Source organism: Lissotriton vulgaris, chromosome 4_1 (genome assembly GCF_964263255.1).
Source record: "Lissotriton vulgaris chromosome 4_1, aLisVul1.2, whole genome shotgun sequence".
NCBI lineage: Eukaryota > Metazoa > Chordata > Amphibia > Caudata > Salamandridae > Lissotriton > Lissotriton vulgaris.
Genome location: NC_141691.1, coordinates 129,805,189 through 129,828,086, shown reverse-complemented (window position 1 = coordinate 129,828,086; position 22,898 = coordinate 129,805,189). Strand labels below are relative to the sequence as shown.

General features: G+C 47.6%; 1 protein-coding gene across 2 annotated transcripts in view; it reads right to left on the bottom strand.

Annotated features, from left to right (window-relative positions):
• LOC147718463 (vascular endothelial growth factor receptor kdr-like) overlaps window positions 1-22,898 on the bottom strand; it is a 537,031-nt gene that overhangs the window by 208,405 nt on the left and 305,728 nt on the right. For both annotated transcript variants that reach the window (XM_086918385.1, XM_086918386.1), the window contains exons 10-11: window positions 21,945-22,101; window positions 16,116-16,242 (exon numbers count right to left, since the gene is read on the bottom strand). In XM_086918385.1, the coding sequence (XP_086774511.1) occupies window positions 16,116-16,242; window positions 21,945-22,101 (284 nt within the window). The remainder of the gene's footprint in view (window positions 1-16,115; window positions 16,243-21,944; window positions 22,102-22,898) is intronic.

The following is a 22,898-nucleotide window of genomic DNA, read 5'->3' as shown; positions in this document are numbered from 1 at the left end:
GCGACGGGTCGGGAATCCTATGTCATGCCGCCTCTTCGCGCTGACACGCACATCAGGTATGACTCCTCATTCCTGACCTCTTTGAGACAACTCTCTGCCCCATGTTATGCAGAGGGTAACAGACCATGTTTTTACGGCCCGTTCTCCTGCAACAAATGTCATTTTACTTCATTGCGTTTAAACAATTCCTGCAAATCTTTCAATGATCTACAATGCATCCTTATGAATGTCCGCTCAATGCCTAAACACCACACTGAGATCTGGGACTTATTACACTCTATGTCCCCAGACCTATGTTTCATTACTGAAACTTGGCTAAAACCCCATACAGTGTCTGCCATTGCTCTGGGAGTACCTATGGGGTACAAACTGCACCACTCTGACCGCCCTGATAAAACTGGCGGTGGCATTGCCATAATTTACAAAGAGTCCATTAAATTGGACGTCCTATATAGACATTGTTGCAGAGATATGGAAATAATGGTTTTTAGAATTATGCTCCCCAACAGAAAGACCATTAAAGGAGCACTTATCTACCGCCCACCTCTTCCATGCCCCAGTTTCTCCACATCTCTTTTAGAGATACTTGGCCCGTATATGCGGGCCAATGAGGATTTTCTTCTCCTTGGAGATTTTAACATTCACACTGACCAGTGTGAATCCACAGGGACAAAAACTTTGTTGACTGATATGACAACTATCGGTCTTATACAAAAGAATCAGGATCCCACCCACGAAGGGGGTCACTGTATCGATTTGATATATACCAATTTCGATAACATTCTGTGTCACAAACCTATTCAAGTTCACTGGTCAGATCACTTTTTATTGCAGTTTAGCATTTTTAAAGTTAATAAGGGTCCCCCAAAGAAATCCCTCCCATCTACCACACGCAGACAGTGGCACAAACTCACACTGGATGCGCTAGAAAAGGTGTGGAAAAAACCAGAGATCAGAGATATTGACGAAGTAGAACAAAAGTTAACCGTGCTTCAGCAAACCCTGACGGTAGCCATCGATAAAATCGCCCCTCTGAAAACATTCAGACAGTTTCCTGTGGCTAAACAGGAAAAATGGTATACCGAGGCCCTAAGGAAAGAGAAGCAAGAATGCAGAAGGATAGAGAAGAGATGGAGGAAATCACACTCTGAGGACAATAAAAAGGCACATCGCGCAGCCCAAGCCAATTATTACAAACACATCAAGGCTGCCCGTAAAAATAACATCGCTCAACAACTCATGGAAGCCGATAACTCTCCCAGAGAACTGTATAGGATTCTGGATACTTTTGTAAAACCTACGGCATGTATATGCCCAGACGACTTCTCACAAAGCCTATGTGAAGAAGTGTCATCTTACTTTGAAAATAAAATAGAAACGATTTATGGAAAAATCCTAGGATCCCAACCTAATAGCGATTCCCAAAATGCCTCCTCTCTCAATGAGAATACTAACCTCACCCTAACTACATTCCCTCCTATAAATACTGAAGAGCTTGACACAATAATGACTCAAGTCAAATCTGGATCTCCGGATGATTTGATTCCTGTTAAAATCTTAACCTCCCTTCGTACCCTGCTAGCCCCATACATTCAGGATATTATCAACCAGTCTCTTAAAAAGGGAAAAGTACCAACTGAATGGAAAAGAGCAGTGGTGAACCCAATCCGCAAGAATGCGGCCCTTCCTTGGACGGAGCTTTCCAACCTCCGCCCTATCTCCCTCCTACCTTATTACAGCAAGATGGCCGAGAAGCATGTCAACGCACACCTGTCCAACTACATCGAGGCAGCGGGCGGCCTAGACCATTCACAATCTGGTTTCAGGCCCAACCATAGCACCGAATCAGCCCTTCTGTCAGTGACAGATAACATCAGAATGTCACTTGACAGAGGGAGCTCAGTGATTCTGGTGCTATTGGATTTGTCCGCTGCCTTCGACACGGTGTCGCATGAAGTTCTTCTCGGCCGTCTGAAGGGAGTTGGAGTAGAAGGGACCGCCCTTGCGTGGCTGGAAAGCTTCCTTGAGGACAGACAACAAGGGGTCAAATTAGGCTCCTACAAATCTGTCTGCAGGAAGCTCACCAAGGGGGTGCCACAGGGCTCATGTCTAAGCCCCACGTTATTCAACGTATATGTGGCCCCCCTGGCAGAGATCATTAGATCTCACGGGTTCTCACCAATCTCTTATGCTGATGATACTCAGCTGCTTTTCCCTTTTCAAACCATTACACCTGCAGTCATGCAATCTTTCCAAGACGGCATGAGAGCGGTGGCAGGTTGGATGGCCCAGAACTTCCTCCAATGCAACGTGACCAAAACTGAGGTCATGCTGTTTGGAGGGGCCACCCTGCTTTGGTCCCCGGAATGGTGGCCACCTGAGCTCGGACCTGTCCCAGCGCCCAAGCAAACCATCAAGAACTTGGGGGTACGCCTGGACCAAACCCTGATCATGAAAGATCACGTCAGTCAGGTTACAGGAATGTGCTTCCGCACAATTGGTCTTCTACGGCGTATCTTCCCTCTCCTACCAAACACCTATAGGAAGACGCTGGTTCAGGCACTAGTCCTTGGACGGGTGGACTATTGCAACAGCTTACTCATATCCGCCAATCAGGAACAACTTCGCAGACTGCAGGTGGTACAGAACACCGCTGCAAGACTTATCCTGAATGCCCCCCCCCGTACCCCCTCCCGCCCCCTCCTCTTCCACCTTCATTGGCTCCCAGTGCAACAGCGGATTCATTTTAAGCTTTGCTGTATCATGCACAAATGTATCTATGGCTCTGGTCCCAGATACCTGAAGGACATTTTTCTTCCTTATTCCCCTGGACGCATTCTACGCTCTAGCAACACTATGTTGCTATATGTGCCTAAAGTAAACAGAGCAAGACAGGGTGGCCGTGCCCCCTCCCTTAAAGGTCCAATGCTGTGGAATTCCCTCCCCCCCCAGCTAAGACATACTCAGCACCTTTTTAATTTCAGGAAGCAATTGAAAACTTACTTATTTACACAGGACTAACTCAGCCTCCCTTCCGCCTTTTCTGATTTATAGTTTTGTCTAACTCACTCAGAAGCCACGCGCGGAGATACCCCTCCGGGGCTGATTCATGCGCGATACAAGACCATAAATAAATAAATAAATAGGTGGTGGGCTTGGCCGCTGGTGGTGAGGGGGGGGCCCCTCCATGTGCTTTGCAGGGGGGCCCCCTCAAGTTTTGTTACGCCACTGTGTAATACACAGCAGATAGTAGTAGGGCGCCTCAGGCCCCTTCTGATATTTCTTTCTAATTTCCTTGCAGTAGACTGTTGCATACCTGGGAGTCAAGGTGTTCTAAGCAGAGATATTTAAATGTGGCTCATTGTCGCACCGCACTGTTCCAGGAGTAAAAAAAATATTTGTAAATTCTCGTTCTAGAAATACGTGCAATTGTCGTTTTCAATGTTCCAATTGAATACATATGCTATTACATTCATTAAGACGGTGATGGGTTTAATAGTTTCACTAAGAGGTATTTTTCTCATATGTCCTACATGTGCTGGAGAGATTGAGGGCTAGAGGTGAAAAAGGGAGGAGATTGTCTGGCCAGTGAGGGACGGAAAAACGGGCAGGAACAGAGTTTGCTTGTGAATGTAGCACAGAAGCAAGGGGAGACAATGGGAAGGGGAAAAGTGGGCTAATTAAAACAAACTCTCACTGCACATTGATGTCATTTTTGGGTACCAAATGGTCACTAACATTCAGAACCTAAGGACCTGGGGTGGAAAACAGACAGGGTGAGGACATCTCACTGCACATGCATGCCTTGTGACCCTAAAGAAGAATACAAGCGATCAAAGAAACATCTCTGAACATTTAGGAATTGAGTAGAGGAAGTGACAACAGAGAACGTGGCAAGAGAGGAAGTGGCAACAGAAGCAGTTCCAATAGAGGAAATGCCGACAGAGGAAGTGACAACAGAGGAAGTGACAACAGAGGAAGTGGCAAGAGAGGAAGTGGCAACAGAAGCAGTTCCAATAGAGGAAATGCCAACAGAGGAAGTGACAACAGAGGAAGTGACAACAGAGGAAGTGGCAACAGAAGAAGTCCCAACAGAAGAAATGTCAACAGAGGAAGTGACAACAGAGGAAGTGCTAACAGAGGAAGTGGCAACAGAAGAAGTCCCAACAGAGGAAGTGGCAACAGAGGAAATGGCAACAGAGGAAGTAAGGAGGGAGAGTAGAGTAAAAAGAAGCAGGAGGGAAGAGGAGCAGAGAACTCAGGGAGGGGACATGGAGCTATGGCCGACAGTCTTCTCTCCTTCACAAGCCTGTTTCACTCCCCCAGGAGCCCAGAAAAGTATCAAAAACGAAGCAAAGGGCTAGCAAAGACCATACTGCACTGGCCCCACTGGTCCTAAAACTGCCACAGCCGTCTCGGCCACCACCAGCTGTGCTCACTTACCTAAAGAACCTCCTTGGCCAGGCCATGAGATCCCTACACACAGGATCTGCACCTACCTCTCTGCTGTCCCCCTTTCTGTGCTCTTGCCGCCTGTTACTGCTAGAGGTGGGCGAGCCAATATATTAACATGTAGAGCCGACCCAGAGCCGAGCCACGAGTCTGGCTCGGCTCTTAGGGTCATCAAACACACAAAGTCCTAGTTCTCACTGCAATACTTCCTAGTGATACATAGATATCAATGGTTGCTCCTAAATCACACCAGGGGAGTTCCTTAATCTAAGGATACTCGCGATATCTCAATCTATTGCTTACTTAAAAAGCAACCTTGCTCTGATCTCAACAATACGAGACAACACAAGACTCACAGACACTTTGGACGGACAAAAAATGTGTGAAGAGCGAGATGGCACCTCACGGGCGCACCACCAATGGGACCCCTGGCTGGTACTCACCAGGATGGCCCTGTTATCATCATTGGTGCCATCAAGCTTTAACGGAAAAGTGTCTCCAACCCAAAATAACAGTGCATGATGCAGTGAACACAACTTATGGAAAGGGGCGACCACTCGGTCCCCCCGAACGTATGGCGGAGTGCCTCGATCCCCCCGGGAAGCCATTTTTGGGCGGGAGGCGCGTCTCGGCTGGTATGCCCGAAGCGGCGTAGCCGGGGCGCGCCTTTTCCCGCCCTAGAGTGGGCTGGCCTAGACACCGACGTAGCCAGCCCCGCCCTAGGGGCAGGCAGGGGCGGGTTCTCGCCCGCCCTGAAGACGGATAAAAAGAGACGCAAGACCAGAAGACGTCCTCTTGTTCTTGTGCTCCGAAGCTGCACCTCCTCGCTACCCGTGAGCTCGGGACAGAACGAAGAGCCAATTTTGAGTGTTTTGATCTTTTTCTTTGTCTTCTAGATACTTCCTCGAAGAGATGCCCAAGAAAGGCGCAAAGAGAATGACGACCGACCAGATGGTGCGGGCCCTTTGCAAAGAGGTGTCCGACATAAAGAAACGGTTGGCGGAGCGAGATGGGGAAGAGGGTTCGGGCCCTGCGCCGGCTGGAGGGAGACCTAAGAGGCCAAGAAGGGTTCCAGCCGGTGGGGACGTCCCGGTTCCCTCTGCCCCGCTCGAGGCGCCGACCCCAGTACCGATGGAGGGGAATCCAATCCCCGTTGTCGTTACCCCGACATCCAAGGAAGACATGCCCCCCGAGCTGGCAGCACAGCTAGCGGCATGGTTGGGGGATAGTAGTGATGGCGCCACGGCTGCCGAGGCACAGGCGCTGATAAAAGGGCTTCGTGAGAAGAGAGAGGCAGCTAGAGTGGCTGCGCCGTTGGCGGGGATAGACAAGTCGCAAGCGGCAGAAGCTGCGTCTGGTTCAGGTAAGCGGCCATTGCCGATTGCAAGGGACGAGTCAGCACCCTCTCGTAGAGAGAGATTGGGACAACATGTGCCTTTAGCTATAAAGGAAAAGATCTGGGCAGGGGAGTACGTGAATATTTTTTCCTTGCTTGTTGATCATTACGATGTGGAGCATGTGAAAAGTCAGAAGGACCTAATGCATCCGAGTGTTTGGCGCGCAAAAATGGCCGCCTTTAAGGTAAATGAGAACATTGGCAACTGGGGCAATGCATGGGGTATTTTCACATCGATTTTGGGGGAACGCAGGCCCGAGTTGCTTCCTGAGTTTCCCGTGTATCAATCACGAATTATGGGTTACTCAACAGCGTATCAAGGTAACCATTGGTTTTGTTATGACAATCTGTTCAGGAAAGAAAAGGAACATAACAAGAGTTTGACTTGGGATTGTTACGATTCTTTAACATGGGATAAAATGAAAGAATCGGGAATGTTAAGAATGCCATTGGTCGGGAGCAATGTTGTTGATTACTCCCGCCAAAATGTGGGGACGCCCTTTAGACAAAGTACGAACACCGACGACCAGTCGAGGCCCGCAGGCAACACAGGGAGAAAGGGTTTCTGTTTTAATTTCAACAAGGGGAAATGTACCAGGCCTCCGGGATCGTGTAAATTCAAGCACGAATGTAGTACGTGTGGGTCATCCCATCCTGAGTCATCGTGCAGAGCCAGAACGAGTGAGAATGGGGGTAAGGGAGGCGCCAAACAGGTCTAAGCTAGGCCGAGGGGCGCCTTTACCAACCCCGATTGATACCTTGGCAATGATTCCCTGGCTCAGCGAATACCCGGATCGTGCTTCTGCCGGGGTGCTGCGGAACGGTTTTACACATGGTTTCCGCATCCCGGTAGGGGACTTTCAGGGTGTAGGGATGTGCAAAAATCAACTTTCCGTTTTACAACATACATCTGTAGTTGAAGAGAAAATTCAGAAAGAGGTTAGCCGGGGACGGGTCGCCGGCCCGTTTAGTGTACCCCCGGTACCGGATTTCGTTTGTTCTCCGTTGGGGGTGGTCCCCAAGAAGGACCCGGGTGAGTTTCGTTTGATCCATAATCTGTCTGCTCCACATGGTCTTTCGGTGAACGACGCAATTGATCCGGAAGTTTGTTCGGTGCGATACGCATCTTTTGATGAGGCAGTAGCCATCTTGAATCGCCTGGGGCACGGGACGTTGATGGCGAAATCTGATATCGAGTCAGCGTTCCGGTTGCTCCCGGTACACCCAGACGATCAGCGTCTTCTGGGATTCGGGTTCCAGGGGTCATTTTACATGGATAGGTGTATGCCAATGGGATGCTCTATATCATGTGCCTACTTTGAGCAATTCAGTACTTTCCTACAATGGGTGTTCACTAAGAGAACGGGTTTCCGAAATGTAATGCACTACCTTGACGACTTTTTGTTCCTTGGCCCCGCCGGTAATCTCGAATGTGCCCAGGCCTTAGCTGAATTCTGTGTGTTGATGGGTCATCTTGGCGTGCCATTGGCACCGGGTAAAACTGTGGGTCCCACGACTTGCCTCGAGTTTTTGGGGATCGAGTTGGACTCAAGGGAGGGGTGCTTCCGTTTACCAGCTAGTAAAGTGTCGAAATTCAGGGCAGCCCTCCAAATATGTTTAAATGCATCCAAAGTTACACTGCATCAGTTGCAACAATTAGTGGGAAAGTTGAACTTTGCCTTGAGGGTGATACCAATGGCTCGCCCCTTTTCCCGCTCGATTGCCCAAGCAATGGTAGGCCTAAAGGAGGGTCATCATCGCACAAGGTTATCGGCTGAGGTCCGCCAGGACATGCGGATTTGGTTAGCTTTCTTGGCGGACTTCAATGGCCGAGTCGTCTGGAACAAGCCAGCCGTGTCCTCCGAAGAGCTTGGGCTATGGACGGATTCAGCAGGAAGCGTAGGTTTTGGCGCCATCTTCGGCACAAAATGGTCGGCAAAAAAGTGGCCCCTATGGTGGCACGAGAAGGGGCTGACGAGTAACATCGCTTTCCTTGAGCTATTTCCCATTCTGGTGGCCCTGAGAACCTGGCCAGAAGGGTTCAGAGATCATTCTGTTGTGTTTTGGTCCGACAATATGACCGTGGTAGAATGCATCAATAGTCAGGCAGCTCGTTGTAAAATGATTTTGAGGCTGCTCAAAGAAATTGTCTTACTGTGTATGCAACTGAACGTGCTATTCAGAGCAAAACATGTCCCAGGGGTGATGAATCAGGCTGCTGATGCACTGTCTCGTTTTCACATGCAGGCTTTCTCGGGTTTCCTCCCTTCAGCGGACCCGGAGCCGGCACCCTTCCCCGAAGCTCTCTGGTCTCTCGGTGCCCCGAACTTCGTCACCTCGTGGGAGAGAGTCTAGCACCCAGGACAAGGAAGGCATATGAAGGGGCGTTCCAGGCCTATTTAGCCTTTTTGGGGGCAGAGAGAGGGGGACTTTGGGGTCAGGAAGAGTGGGTAGTACTTTTTCTGATGTCCTTACGTAGGGCTGGGAAATCGGTGGCTACGGCCCAAAGGCATCGTGCCGCCATTTCCTTTGTTGCCAGGGCCCATGGCATCCTGGACCCAACAGCGTCTTTTACAGTACAGAAAGCGCTGCGTGGGTGGCAACGCCTAGAGGGTCGCAGAGTAGACGTAAGACGACCGATAGGTCTAGACAGGTTGTCCCAGTTACTGGCCTCACTCCCTAACACATGCTCGTCCCCTTTCGAGACCTGTTTGTTCCGGACTGCATTTACGCTGGCGTTTCACGGGGCTATGAGAGTTAGTGAGCTAGTTGCAAGGAACAAACAGGATGTGTCGGGGGGCTTGTGCAGGGAACATGTTCAGATCAGGGGTGATGCGATGATTGTCTCCTTTCTCAGGTCCAAGACTGACCAAGATGGGAGAGGGGACTGCACGATCATTCGCAGGAACCCCGAGTCATCCATGTGTCCGGTACGGTGCTTAGAAGATTACCTAGCACGAAGGGTGGCATCATGGGGGGGGACATTGTTGAGGCATGCAGACGCCACCCCGCTGACGAGGTTTCAGTTTCAACGGGTGCTTGCAATGGCCATTTCCGCAGCGGGCTTGGACCCGGGCGAATTTGGGACCCATTCCTTTCGGATAGGGGCTGCCACTGAAGCTACAGCCAGGGGTCTTAATGTGGAACAAGTGAAACGTGTGGGGCGCTGGTCCTCCAATTGTTATAAGAGGTACGTGCGATTGCACATGTTGTGAAGCTGTAATCATGTTCTCACGCTTCTTGTCTTTTGTTTGTTTTCAGTTGCGCAAGCCTACGCGGCAGGGCGGACTGTGCAGTCGACCCAACACCAGGCCAGCGGTCGCACGTCACCGGCTGTGAGGAAGGAGGTGTGGGTCGTGGGCCACTCATACGTGAGACGGGCCGCAGACGTATTCGAAGCAGGTGACATGATTCACGTACCTGGGGAATACGGGTACAGAGTGTCCTTCCACGGAAGGGGCGGTCTCTGTATTGACCAGTTTCAGAAGTTTTTTGAGGGTTTGTTAGAGCGGTTGAGGTCACCGCCGTCCATAGTCATAGTGCATTTGGGGGGCAATGATTTGGTCACCACCGGTAGACGACTTCTCCTGGAGGCTCTGCTTTCCACGGTAAGTTGGTTAGCAAGGAGAGTTCCGGGGTGCATAATTGCGTGGTCTCATATGATCCCACGAAAAGTGTGGCGGGGGGCTATCTCGATCCCTGCCTTGAATCATTCCGTTAGAAAATTGAATAACAAAGTGAGTAGGTTGTTCCGTTCCAAGACATTGCATTCGATCTCGCATAGTTGTATTAATGATGACAGTATGTATTTGGGGGATGGTGTGCATTTGTCGAGGGTGGGGAATGAGTTACTCATAGGTGACTTCTTAGCTTGGTTAAAATCGTTAAAACATGACCTTTAGGTAGGAGTTTTGTGGGGGGTCCGGATAGCCGGTCAACTATCCGGACCTGTGGCGGTAAGGTCATGATCGGTGAGCACTAATTGGTAGATCCCTATGAGTGGGCGTCACCCAACACGGATGGGAGCGCTCGGGAGAGGTGGCCATTGGCCCCTCAATGGGGAGGCGGTCCCGTCTAAGGGCGGGTCGCCGGAAGTAAAGGAAAGGCGGTCAAGGCCCCTTCCTTTGTAGGAGGGGTTACAGCCCCCTCCTGGGGGAATTTCCCGGGGCCAGTGTCATCTGCGACGGCAGATGCGGTAAGTTGTGTGGGGTGGGGGGAGGTCCACGATACCTTCTAGATACCACACACAAGTCTTCGAACGACCTTTAAATGGCGTCGAGTCTTAAGTGCCCCCGTCAAGTCAAGGGAAATTGTTAGTAGTTGCACTTGAGGTAAGCCTCTGTGCTGTCGCCCCTCCCAAGTGGGAGGGGTAAGTCTGGTTAGGGATCTTGACACCGGTTATGACCTTGCTGTTGGCCCTTAAACGTTAGGATGTACAATTTCAGTGTTTCTAGAGAATGTTTTTGTAGGATGCTAGTTCGGCTAGGAGAACCTCTGTATTAGAGAATATGTTAAGGTTAGCCAAACATCGCAATGTGATGATGAAATTGTACATAACATGAAACGTTTAATGTTTTAATTTTTTGTTTTAATAAATACGGCCGGGAGGGTCACTCCCTCCCACATCCAAAAACTTTAAGAACTGTTTCCGGTTTCCCTCCTTTTGGGGATTGTGTTGAGAGGGGGTGGCGGGTATCTCAGCCATATGGAAAGGGGCGACCACTCGGTCCCCCCGAACGTATGGCGGAGTGCCTCGATCCCCCCGGGAAGCCATTTTTGGGCGGGAGGCGCGTCTCGGCTGGTATGCCCGAAGCGGCGTAGCCGGGGCGCGCCTTTTCCCGCCCTAGAGTGGGCTGGCCTAGACACCGACGTAGCCAGCCCCGCCCTAGGGGCAGGCAGGGGCGGGTTCTCGCCCGCCCTGAAGACGGATAAAAAGAGACGCAAGACCAGAAGACGTCCTCTTGTTCTTGTGCTCCGAAGCTGCACCTCCTCGCTACCCGTGAGCTCGGGACAGAACGAAGAGCCAATTTTGACCCACCCACCAGCCCCTGAGGACAGCAAGTCGTTGTGCAATAAAGTGAATTTTTATAAGTATGTTTTCCGTTCGTTTACAGGCTGTGAAAGTATCAGTTTGTTGTTGATCATAATAAAGTATGGAATATCGTGTAAGTTGTTACGATTAAAATGATTTGATGTAGTGTTGCATTTTAAACATATGCTTTCGGTCGTAGCGACCAATGTTTTCTTAGGTTTGAGTAAGAATTGTCGTATTTATTTTTTGGTAGGCGGTAAGGTCATGATCGGTGAGCACTAATTGGTAGATCCCTATGAGTGGGCGTCACCCAACACGGATGGGAGCGCTCGGGAGAGGTGGCCATTGGCCCCTCAATGGGGAGGCGGTCCCGTCTAAGGGCGGGTCGCCGGAAGTAAAGGAAAGGCGGTCAAGGCCCCTTCCTTTGTAGGAGGGGTTACAGCCCCCTCCTGGGGGAATTTCCCGGGGCCAGTGTCATCTGCGACGGCAGATGCGGTAAGTTGTGTGGGGTGGGGGGAGGTCCACGATACCTTCTAGATACCACACACAAGTCTTCGAACGACCTTTAAATGGCGTCGAGTCTTAAGTGCCCCCGTCAAGTCAAGGGAAATTGTTAGTAGTTGCACTTGAGGTAAGCCTCTGTGCTGTCGCCCCTCCCAAGTGGGAGGGGTAAGTCTGGTTAGGGATCTTGACACCGGTTATGACCTTGCTGTTGGCCCTTAAACGTTAGGATGTACAATTTCAGTGTTTCTAGAGAATGTTTTTGTAGGATGCTAGTTCGGCTAGGAGAACCTCTGTATTAGAGAATATGTTAAGGTTAGCCAAACATCGCAATGTGATGATGAAATTGTACATAACATGAAACGTTTAATGTTTTAATTTTTTGTTTTAATAAATACGGCCGGGAGGGTCACTCCCTCCCACATCCAAAAACTTTAAGAACTGTTTCCGGTTTCCCTCCTTTTGGGGATTGTGTTGAGAGGGGGTGGCGGGTATCTCAGCCATATATGTAACAAAAACTAACAAACATTTAAACAGTTACACATATAAGATACTGAGCAACCAGGGCATTAAACTTTACTTATGCTCCCTTCTTTGTTGCGTACAGTAGAACAATTAGATATAAAACAGAAGAGTGTGAAGACTACCTATCGCTTCACACCCCACTTACAGCCGACATGTTTAATTGCCGTGGTTTAGATCAAGCAATTTCCTCAGGGCCACTCACTTTGAATGCCACTGCTAGAGGCACTGTGCTGCCAACGCCTCTGCATACCAGCCGAGAGGAAAACACACTAGAAAGAATGCCCCCTATGGTGAGCAAAATCCTATCTCCCTTCCATGTGGTTACCTTGGAGAATAGTCGTCCGGCGTCTTCTCATTACTCTTAGGGTGCCTGAACGAGCCAAGCCCTGCAAAAGTTTTCAATGCAAACTATTCAACAAACATCACGTGAACTAAGTCACTATTGCCATTAGTGAACTAAGAGGCAAGACAGTTGTCATGTAAAGCCTGTACATCGCCCAGATTATTATAGAACAACATTACAGTCTATTAAATCTAACATGCCCAGCCGATGCCAAAATTCAAACCTTCTTCCCCAGGTCCAAAGTCGTCAGCTCCGGTAGTGTGCCACATCCTCGGTAGAGGGAGGCAGGCGGAAGCCACTTGAAAGCTCGGCTCGTTATGGGCTCAACGTTACATGAGGACCTTGAGCTGAGCCAGAGCCAGGCTTCAGGCTCGTGACTGGCTCGAGCTCTCAGTGGCTTGCAACCTCTAGTTAGGGGCCTTCATACCTAACTATTTAGCTCTCATTGGGGCCGAACCTGGCACACATGGACGTTTCTCTCCTTCCCCCACCCCGCCCCTGACGTATTTGACAGCAGTAGCATTAGAGCTCACTGAAGCTTTCTTAGAACTCGAGGATCAGCCCTCTGTACAGTTCCCCTTAGTTCCTTTACATCCAGTGCTTTAAATAGGGGGGTTCTGCCAGGTACTGAGTACTGCACTTGTTACTAGAGGTGCAATGCCATCACCCTTACGAGGTCTGTCAACTCGCTCAATTATACTGGCGATGGAACAATAGTGCTAAAACGTTTATTCAGCGCAGTGACGGCAGGAATATCAACTAGTAGTGCTGGATTAAACCCTGTGGAGCTGCCGAGGCAGTCAAAATTTTGGGGACCCCCTCGCAAATGATCTCCTAATACCCAATGCACCACAGTTTTTTACGGATGTACGTCGTTACAACGCATGCTTTTACAACGCATGCCTTTACGACGCAACTTTTACAACGCAAGTCGTTACAACGACTTGAGTTGGGGGGCACTGGATAGTGAATAGTTTAATTTACTATTCCAACTCCAGTCCCCGTGGATAGTAGGGAAGGTGTTGGATAGTAAATTAAAACTATTCCCTATCCTAGAGCGCCCCCCAGCGCAAGTTGTTGTAATGACTTGCATTGTAATGGTTGCGTCGTAAAGGTACTTCGTCATAAAAGGTGCGTTGTAAACGCTGTTCCCCGTTTTTTACAAACTGACAGCTGCTAGAAGATGAGCTTTTAAGAGGCAAACTTTAACGTGAATCTGATGTCTCAGGTTTCTGTACTTTGAGTTGTTAATGAGTACATTACATTATTTTTCTCTATAGATTCTTTAATGTAAAGTTTTTTATTCTTTTGGAAACAATATTTAAAAAAGCTCGACTGTAATTTACTTTCAAGATAAAATCAATGTTATTTTAATCCGTTGTCGTGGGTCCCATAAAAGGAGTGGGGCCCATAGGCCAGTGCCTACTTTGCATATTTGGCAATCCGAACTGCCACCAAGGGTTGCAGCTGAAACCCCTGTCTGTCCTTTGGGACACCTGGCACTCTCCGTACGATCCCTGGTCACAGGTGCCACGTTGGAAGCGACAGTAACCAGAAATCGAAAGCCATGTTTGAACTTTTTCTAGTTGTCCGCCAGCAATTAGGATACTGCTGAAGGTTAATGTGGAGGGACAGAGATCAACCTTGTGATGTCATCAGTGGGAGGGCCAATTGATGCAGAATGTCAATGCCACTACCCAGGACACTTTCCTGGTTCCAGCAAGTTGTCATGGGAAGTCTCCAGGTCACTGGTCTACATGGATGACTCCCTCCTACACATGCTACTTGTGTATTAGCGGCAGTGCTTGTATAGTATGTGTTTATTCTTAGTGATGCTCTGCTGGTACCCCATGGCTATCTGAAACCTTATTTCATCCCTTTCTCCTTGGGACATTGAATGCCAGGGTCGTGCAAGCTTAATCAAGAGAATAGTAATGGCTCTGTTGGAGCTGCAGGTATAGAAACACCAGCAGCAAAGAGCAGATAACTATGTGTATTACACGATATGCTAATTTATTCATTAATTCATTCATTTAAGAGAGAGAGAGAAACAGAAGGAGCAGAACAGTGCTAAGATATCATCTAGATCCACCAGCATCTAAGAACCTCCAGGTCGTGGACATGCGCCGTGAAAATAATGAATAACACAACATGCACAACACCACTCATCTAATGCAACAAGGTCCTGGCACTCATCTACTCAGACTCCTAGCTTCCTCTGGCTCCTACAAGAGACAAAAAAAAAAATCACAGATACAAACAAGCATTTTGCAAGCTTTTTGGATTTGCCAATGCCTATTTGTTCTTTCGTAGTTTATTCACAACTTTATTGTTGGGGGAGCTAGCCGGCTCTCGCTTATGTAAAAATAACGTTGGTTATGGGGATTACACAAAGCAGACATTACCATCGTAGTCTCTGGCACTGAAGGAAATTAGTGTGTCTGTGTGTTTCTGTGAAAGAGCAGAATGCTTTCAATCACAGTAAAGTTAATTACTTAATGGATGAAGAAGGCTGCATGCCTTAGTGGGCAGAAGAAACATGTGAGTGACACAACAGCAGACCAGTGAATGAAGAGGCTGTCTAAAAGTCCATACAAGTATGTGTATTTTATATATATGCATATCAGTAAGTCCATCCATCCATCCATCCATCCATCCATCCATCCATCCTTCCTTCCTTCCTTCCGTCTGTCTATCTATAAGTTTAGTAATATCAAAAGGTGTTGGCTAACACAAGACGTATAAAGCACACACTGTTACCTTTAATGGTAGTGCACCTTACAACCATTTTTACATGCTGCATAGAATCATCTCAGTGTTTTGCTAGACAGAAAGTAGCAGAGGTCAGAGGTGGGTTTAAATTAATATCACATGCAGGGGTATGAGTAGAGAGAACAAGGTATGTTGTGGGTGTGGGGGAAATCAGGCAGAGGAATAGACGAGAGGGAGTACGTGAGGGTTAGGTGGTGGAGATGAAAGGAGAGTGGGAGGGACGGAGAAACATTGAATGCAGGAGAGAGAGACGGGTTAAGTAGAGGCAAAGGCAGAAGAAGAGGGAGCTGGCGAGTGAGTGGGAATTGTGTTGTAAGAGAAGTGAGAGAAATAATGAAAGGACCAACATGAGAAATGGAAGGAAAGGGGTATCAAGAGATATAGACAGGCACGGCTCCTCTGTAATGGTGGAGGAGCATCGCCCAACTGCTCAGAGCCAGCAGATGATAAATAAAATGATAACAAAACAATGTCATTAAAAAATTTTGTATCACTGTGTGACTGAGCCGAGGCCGATGGAGTGGAGAGTGGGGTGGGGCTGGACCATGGCATGGAAGAGAAGTGGTGGGCACTGTAAGTGGACTTGTCGGTTTGGCCACCCGACTTAGCACGGCCAAACTGATATGCGCACTTATATTTATCCAACCTAGTGTGTTGGTGAAATATAAGATGGAGAAAAGGCAAAGGATCCCTGTTTCTGAGGTTGAATCAGACCAGCCCGCTCAGGTCAATCCTAGTGCTTCTCTTATGGTATGAGAGCAGCGTCTGGATTGGGTGGAGACCCTGTGCTTTGTGGCCCATGGACTGCAGAGAGGAGCACCCTGGCAGCCGGCAGTGTCAGTAGCAGCAAGTAAGTCTTTTTATTCATTTGTATTCCCCTAACTCCCCCTCACGCAGTCCCACCACCTCAGATTGTCAGCAGCCACCACTGGAGAGAGAGGGTGACAATGGGTTTAAGATCCTACAATTCACGATAACGGATCTGGCTAAGAGCTGGTTCAGAGCGCTTGGTAACTGAAGTCATCAGCCGGATTCTCTATACACAGAAGGGAACATCTCTGGCTATGGGGGTTTGTAGCTATCAAGAGACTGACCTTGTTCCTCCCATCATGCGCTATGGTGGCTTGCTCTATACTGGTGATCATGTTCGATAGAGGCTGGTCCGTGTAAGAGCTGTTGGCAATCACTTCAATTCTCTGGCTTTTATCCTCAACGTGGCACCTGTAGGAGGGGAATGAAACGAGAAACAAGATTCACCATTGCTACTTATTTAGACGCACATAAATATTACAATGAAGTCTTAGAGGCACATAAATATTACAATGAAGCCCCCATTTGTTTAATAATAATCTGGAGCTACTCATAGCACTGTTCAGGAGCCACAGACTGTGTTCAAACTCTTGAGCAGATGAACCACAGAACTGAGGGCCAGATGTACATAGGTTTCTCTTTGCTCATTTTTGTGATTCGCTGTTAGGTAATCGCAAACAGCTATGTTCTACAGTGTGTTTTACACAGTTTGCGACTCCCCAAGGGTCGCAAATAGACCAACCTCATTAATATTCATGAGGCACCCCGGCCTCCAAACTATCAGCCAGCTGCTTCAGAATCTTGCATATGTTGTGCAAGATCCTGCCTCTGCTCCTCCAGTCCGCGAGGAGGCTGCTAGTCCAGGCATTGATTCTTTCTCTAAAGCCTCACTCAAAAATGACAAGTCATGCAGAATGTTGCTGCATACATGCTGTTAGGTATCCCTAGGTCCGAGTCAGCAGACAAGGTTTAGTGGAGCCCCATTGGCTTCCAGTTGCCCACAAAATTGAATTCATAGCCTTATGCATTTCACATAGAGTCTTACATGTGTGGGGTCCTCCCATCCTTCACCAGTTTGAAACCCCCTATATCTCTAGAAGGCTACGTAGATCCACCAACTCCCATCTAGCCACTGTCCCCATCATCAGAAGAGCCAGAAGTGGAGGGCGGTCTATTTGCCTCAATGCGGCCAACTTTTTAATTCCATTCCTTTGGCTATCGCATCCATGGACAAAGAGCTGTGCTATTGAAAACTCCTCAAAACCTGGCTTTTTAAGATTTGATCCTCCAGGTGACACCTTTTGGCCTTAGTGGAACATTTCTTTCTTAACTAGCGCTGGGAAGCATATGGGTCGCCATACGCTTTATAGATCACCTAGCATAGCATAACATAGCGTAGCACGGAACAGAGCACTTTGCGACACTAAGGGCCTGACCGACACCCAGTCCGCGGTCCCGACTGACCAATTAGGATGCGACCGAACACTGTTCGGTCGCACTCCCATACTTTACAATGGGAGCATGCATTCCGTCCAGAATGCATGCTCCCATTGTAAAATGCGAGGTGCAGTTCTTCTCTGCACCCCGTGGCGGGCACCTCAAGGTGCCTGCTACAAGGTGCAGGGATCAACAGGTGGGCACCATAGGTGCCCCCTTGGCCTCCATTTGGAGGCCATGCTCCAAAGGGGGCCCTGCTGGGGGCCCCCAAAGTCGAGTTACGACAGTCAGAAAGCCTGTTCGGATTCCTTTCCGACCGTCTACATCATAATGGGTCAGTCGGAAAGGAATCCGACCGGCATATTACAATGCGGTCAGCGCCATTTCCGACCGCATCGTAATTAGGCCCTAAATTGTAGTGATTGACTTGCCGGGGAGAGGTTAGGGGTTCAGCCATCACTGGATAATCCCCAAAGGACCAGTAGAAGCCTCAGCCTTTTCGATTATCACACTTCAATTTCCACTACTCTCTGACATCCACAGCTGTCTCTTGCTCCGTCTTGGGAAGTTTAGATTTTTGCATCAGGAATTCTGCAGCTGAGTGTGGGTGATAAGGGTTGAGTGCTAGGCGCATGGATCTCAGATCGGTGATCACCGGTAGACGCAACAATCACTGGGGTCAAAGCGCGTGATGTCAAGGAACCTCCCACGGGAAGCTCTGATTGCAGGAGTTTAAACAAAGGAAACGAAGTCCCTGCCAGACAAAATATTCCATTGAACTTCCATTTCCAAGATCGCCTTTCGGACACGCTACATCATCTAGCGCAATATAATGCGTTCATTCCATACCATGAACTGCACTTCTATAAGGAAGAATCCTCCTTGCCACTGAAGACAACACTAAACAACCAAAAAATAGAAATAATGGTATTTTCTATGGAAAATAACATAGGAAATTAATATTTGTGTGCAATATGTATAAATATTACATGTATGTACATTCACATGTATGTACGCTCTTTGATTAATTTTATTAGTTTAATAAATAAGAAGCTAATCAACACTGAAAAAACAAGAATTTATTATTTTTTCAATTTGTAGGGCGCAACAGCTACCCAAAAAGGGTTTCCCGGCGCCTAGACACAGCTAGTTTGAGGGCAGAAAAAGGGGGAAAAGGCTGTTGAGTGTTATTGTTCAAACAGCCAGGTCTTAACAAGCTTTCTGAACCTGAAGTAATTTTCTTCCTTCCGGATGCAGGGGGGGAGTGTGTTCCAAAGGGAGGGTCCCAGATGGGCAAAGGATCTGCCACCTGTTCTCGCAAAAAGGTGTGAAATAGATACAGATGGGAGCATCCAGAAAATACCTCCCTCATTCACAAAAAGAATGTGCCCTCGGATTAAAAGAGGAGTATCACCCATTTCTATCTTTCATTACTCATTATTGTCTATGAGCAAGATAGTTTGCAGTATTATATAAAAAAATAAATTACACTTATCTTGGGTTCTGGAGTAGGGTGCTACTCAGCGTAAAGTGATTCAACGCCTTGTCGGTGGTAGTAAGGGCTTCATAACTCCAGTTACGATATATTACTGTGATTGACAGACCACCAGGACAAATTCTTCTCGGAATAATGAGTTGTGAGTACGGTGTAAGTCTCTCTGCTGGCCATGGGGACCTAAAGTAGTATCTACTGGTGGTAGAACAGACATCGTTCCATGAGAGATCTATTCGATCATCTCTTATTTACACTCAGTTGTGGCCCTCTGTGAGATGGGAACTCCTAGCTGAGTGTGCCTTGGCGATGGCATGTTATACAGTCTTTGTACCCTCCTTCCTACATCCGGTTCAGGACACACAATCATGGTGGCCGGAGGATCCGCTCCTGAAGAATATGTTGCTCCTCTACTTCACCGCTGATGCACCACACTTTGGAGGATCTCACAATGGCTGTGGACCGCTTTCCTCCTAACATTCAAACTCACCGGGATCTTAGCTGCCAGCCAAAATGTAATAAAGTTGTGTGATTGACGTAAGGATGTGCCTGTTTGACTTATCCATTTAGTCTGTGCTTTAACTCCCTGATGTGGTTGGCCGAGGGGACATTATTAGTATAGAGGGGAAACATCCATTACAACGCAGTCATTACATCGCACTGCTTTTACACCGCAACTGTTACAACGCAACTGCCTTTACGTCGCATGCCATTACAATGCATGCCCATATAACGCATATCATTACAACACATGCCATTACACCGCATTATAAGGTACGTAATAGATATTTTTTAGTTTTAAGGTGGGTATAGGTTTTGGGGTAAATGGGAATAGTAATTTCTACCCCTACACTATCCAACACTTTCCGTACTGTTGCCCTAAAAGTATTATGCGTTGTAATGGTATGCGTTGTAATGGAATGCGTTGTAATGGTAGCTTTTAAAAATGCGTTGTAATGGCATGTGTTGTAAAATCATGCGATGTAATGGTAGTTGCGATGTACAAACCTCATTGTAAAAGAATACATTGTAATTGTTTGCATTGTAACGTCATATATTCGCTTGTCGCTGGCAACCATTCCCGCACCTCATGTTACCACCACAATGTTAGTATTACCAGAGAGCCAACGTCATTGTAGTCAATAGCTCCTTAAAGGGTACCACCACAGAATCCATGGCTTTACCCTGAGAAATGGCAAACAGTTGGTGCCTAAAGTCATATGAGCCACTGAAGCCGGGGCATAGGTCAGCGGTGCACACAAGTTCCAGACCTCTGAGATGGTGATGCCTATGTTGCGTACTCAAACTATGAATGCAAGGCTCTCTCATCTTCAGTACGAGTCTCTGCATCATGTCAAATTACTCTATTTTGAAATTTGCTGCCAGAGATCTGACACCTACAACTCCAATCAGACCATGCAAACCACATGCAGCTCAATCAACACCACTCCTTTTAGCATCCCTTATGCAAAGACTAGGCTTAAGAACCAGCCATTGAAAGAACATACATTTGTCACTCTTGACTCACACACTCCAAACACATGCATACCCATGCATGATAGCATACTCCTTCCTCCTAGCCGCGCTGCATCACCACACACGCTTCCAAACTACAAGCTACACTGGCAACGCTGAGTGCATAAGGGACGGCAAAGTGCTATTCATAGCATTTTATATGTGGTTCCTCCAGGGATGCCCAAGAAATGGTTTACAACTACTGGTATTCCAGTGGATTCTATGGTTAATAATGGGTGGAGATGATGCCAGGCTGACAAGAGTGGGGCATACTTTTGATGTGGCCACTTATTTCTGACTGTATGCGTACGCCATTCTTCGGTAACCTCAATCATTACCTGTTTTGTATAATATTACCAGCATGGCCAAGGTGTAAAATAAAATGTGGTTGATGAGGTATCATGTGTATTCTTTTAAAAATGTAACCCTTTCTTTTGATAATATCACCCAGTCTATGTGGCTTAGTGATCAAACATATTCGATTTAACAAAATGTGAAAATGGTCTTTCTACTGATAACAGGTAACCATTAGGGCGGGGAAGCGTCACCCCACTAAAAAATAAAATGATAAGAAAACCATTTTATTAGCATTTTATTTTTCTTATTGCCAACCGAGCTGAGGATAGGGCGGGGGTGGAGCCATGCTGACAATCATCACGTCAGCAGTAGGGAGGAGTGGTAGGCACTTATAAGTGCACAGGTCCGTTTGGCCGGCAGTCTTAGGCCAAACAGACATGGACACTTAGGTTTCTCCAACCCAGCTGTTTTGTACAGTCAGATGGAGAAAAGCTGCAGTTTCCCTGTGCCTGAGCGAGCTTTAAACCAGCCCACCCAGCAATGGCGGCTCGCATAGGCCATGCTGCGGGGGCGGTGAGGCGGGGAGGGGGGTAGTAAACTAATAATTACTTTCCTCCATTCCGTTGTATGCCCGAGTTTACGACTCCCTACCCTGCCCCTCCCCCGCCTGCCCCCCCCCGCAGCATGCCCTATGCGAGTTGCCACTGCCACTCAGGCCAATCCAGGCACTGCTGTCATCATAGGTATTGTATGAGAACAGTGTCTGGATTGGGTGGAGAGCCTGTGCAGTGAAGCCAATCCACTTCCCGGACGAGAGGAGCAACGAGGTGACCGGCAACGAGAGCGTAGCGGCAGGTAAGTCTTTTTAATTTAATTTTTAAAACCCCACCCAAAGCCCCCATCTACCCGGCTCGTGTGACTTTACTATAGTGGCAGCAGCTACTGCAGGTAACCAAAAGCCTAAAAACTAACATGGATCCTTAAATTAAGTTGATTAAGTTGTAGCGCTGAGACGCATGTTGCCAACTGCGCACTTTATAAATGTTTTTTTATTGAATTTTTAAGATTGATTTTAAAGACCTTCAACTGGCCCCTCCCCAAAATGTAACAGCATTTACTATGTACTACAACAAACCTTTCATATCCTACTCATCTTAATTCTCATATCTGACCTCAAATCTAAGCCCAGCTATTCGAGCCTCTGTTTATTTCTATAGAATACTGGATAATGTAGAGAGATAGACGAAGATGGCTGCCTTTACCAGTGTTTTAGGGGGAATAAAATGCCAAATATAAACCCAATATGCAATTGACTTCAAACATCCTGGTTCTGATATCGCTTGGGGCAAAACAGCCCTTGTCTTTGACTTACAGTGCACTAGCGGGTGTTACAAAACATGGCTGCCACTCCCAACGGATGGAGGCGGGCGGATTGCCGTAGGCTGTGCACTGAAGGCTCTTCACCGTACCAAGCAGGACCGGCTCAATCTTCTGAACGTCAATCTCTTTTTCATAGATCACAGGCTTGGCTGGAAGAGAAAAGGAAAAGAGACCAAGGGAACTATGAATCTAGTCACTCCAGTACTCAACCCTACACATTGCTTGTAGAAAATCCTCAACTCTAAGTTTCATAACATCCTAAATGTTCAAAGTAATGATCAAAAAGTCTCAAACATACTTAATTAATACAAATTTGTCTCCAGCCCAACTGCTAACCAAAAACAATTAGATTTTGTTAAAATCTTTGGAGCCCTGAGTTTTTCTGATGCTCACAAGCAGTTTTTAGGTATTTATATTTCACAGGTTATCCTAAAATGAGTAATTATGAAAGACAGTTTTGATAGGGTGCTGATTTTTTAATAGAGAAACTTTTTACATTAAGCAATAGAAATGGCACAGGACAAACAAGTCCTGAAATTTGTACAAACCCACACAGGTTGAAGGACCTCTTTCACTGCACCCACCATCGCAGTGACAGTTCTCCCATTTGCGCAAGCCAAGAGCTACACGGCCTCTCCAGCGGTAAGTTAAGGCTACAGAAGTCCTGTCATCGAGAGCCGGCGGACCCGTCAACACCCGGTCATTATTGGATTAGCTCTTTCATGCTGATTCCAGTATATTGATTCCAGATGCAAGTCTTGAGCGACTGACCGATGCTGATCCCTGATTTCGCTTGAACCATGACATAAATTTTAAAATGAGTAATATTGTCTATAAATCACTAATGCCCTGGACGAATGAAGGGTGCTTTCTGGTATGTTTTCAAGGAGTGTAGGCTGAAAAATTATGTTGGCCTGTTCTGATCACCTCCACAACGTCCAAGGAG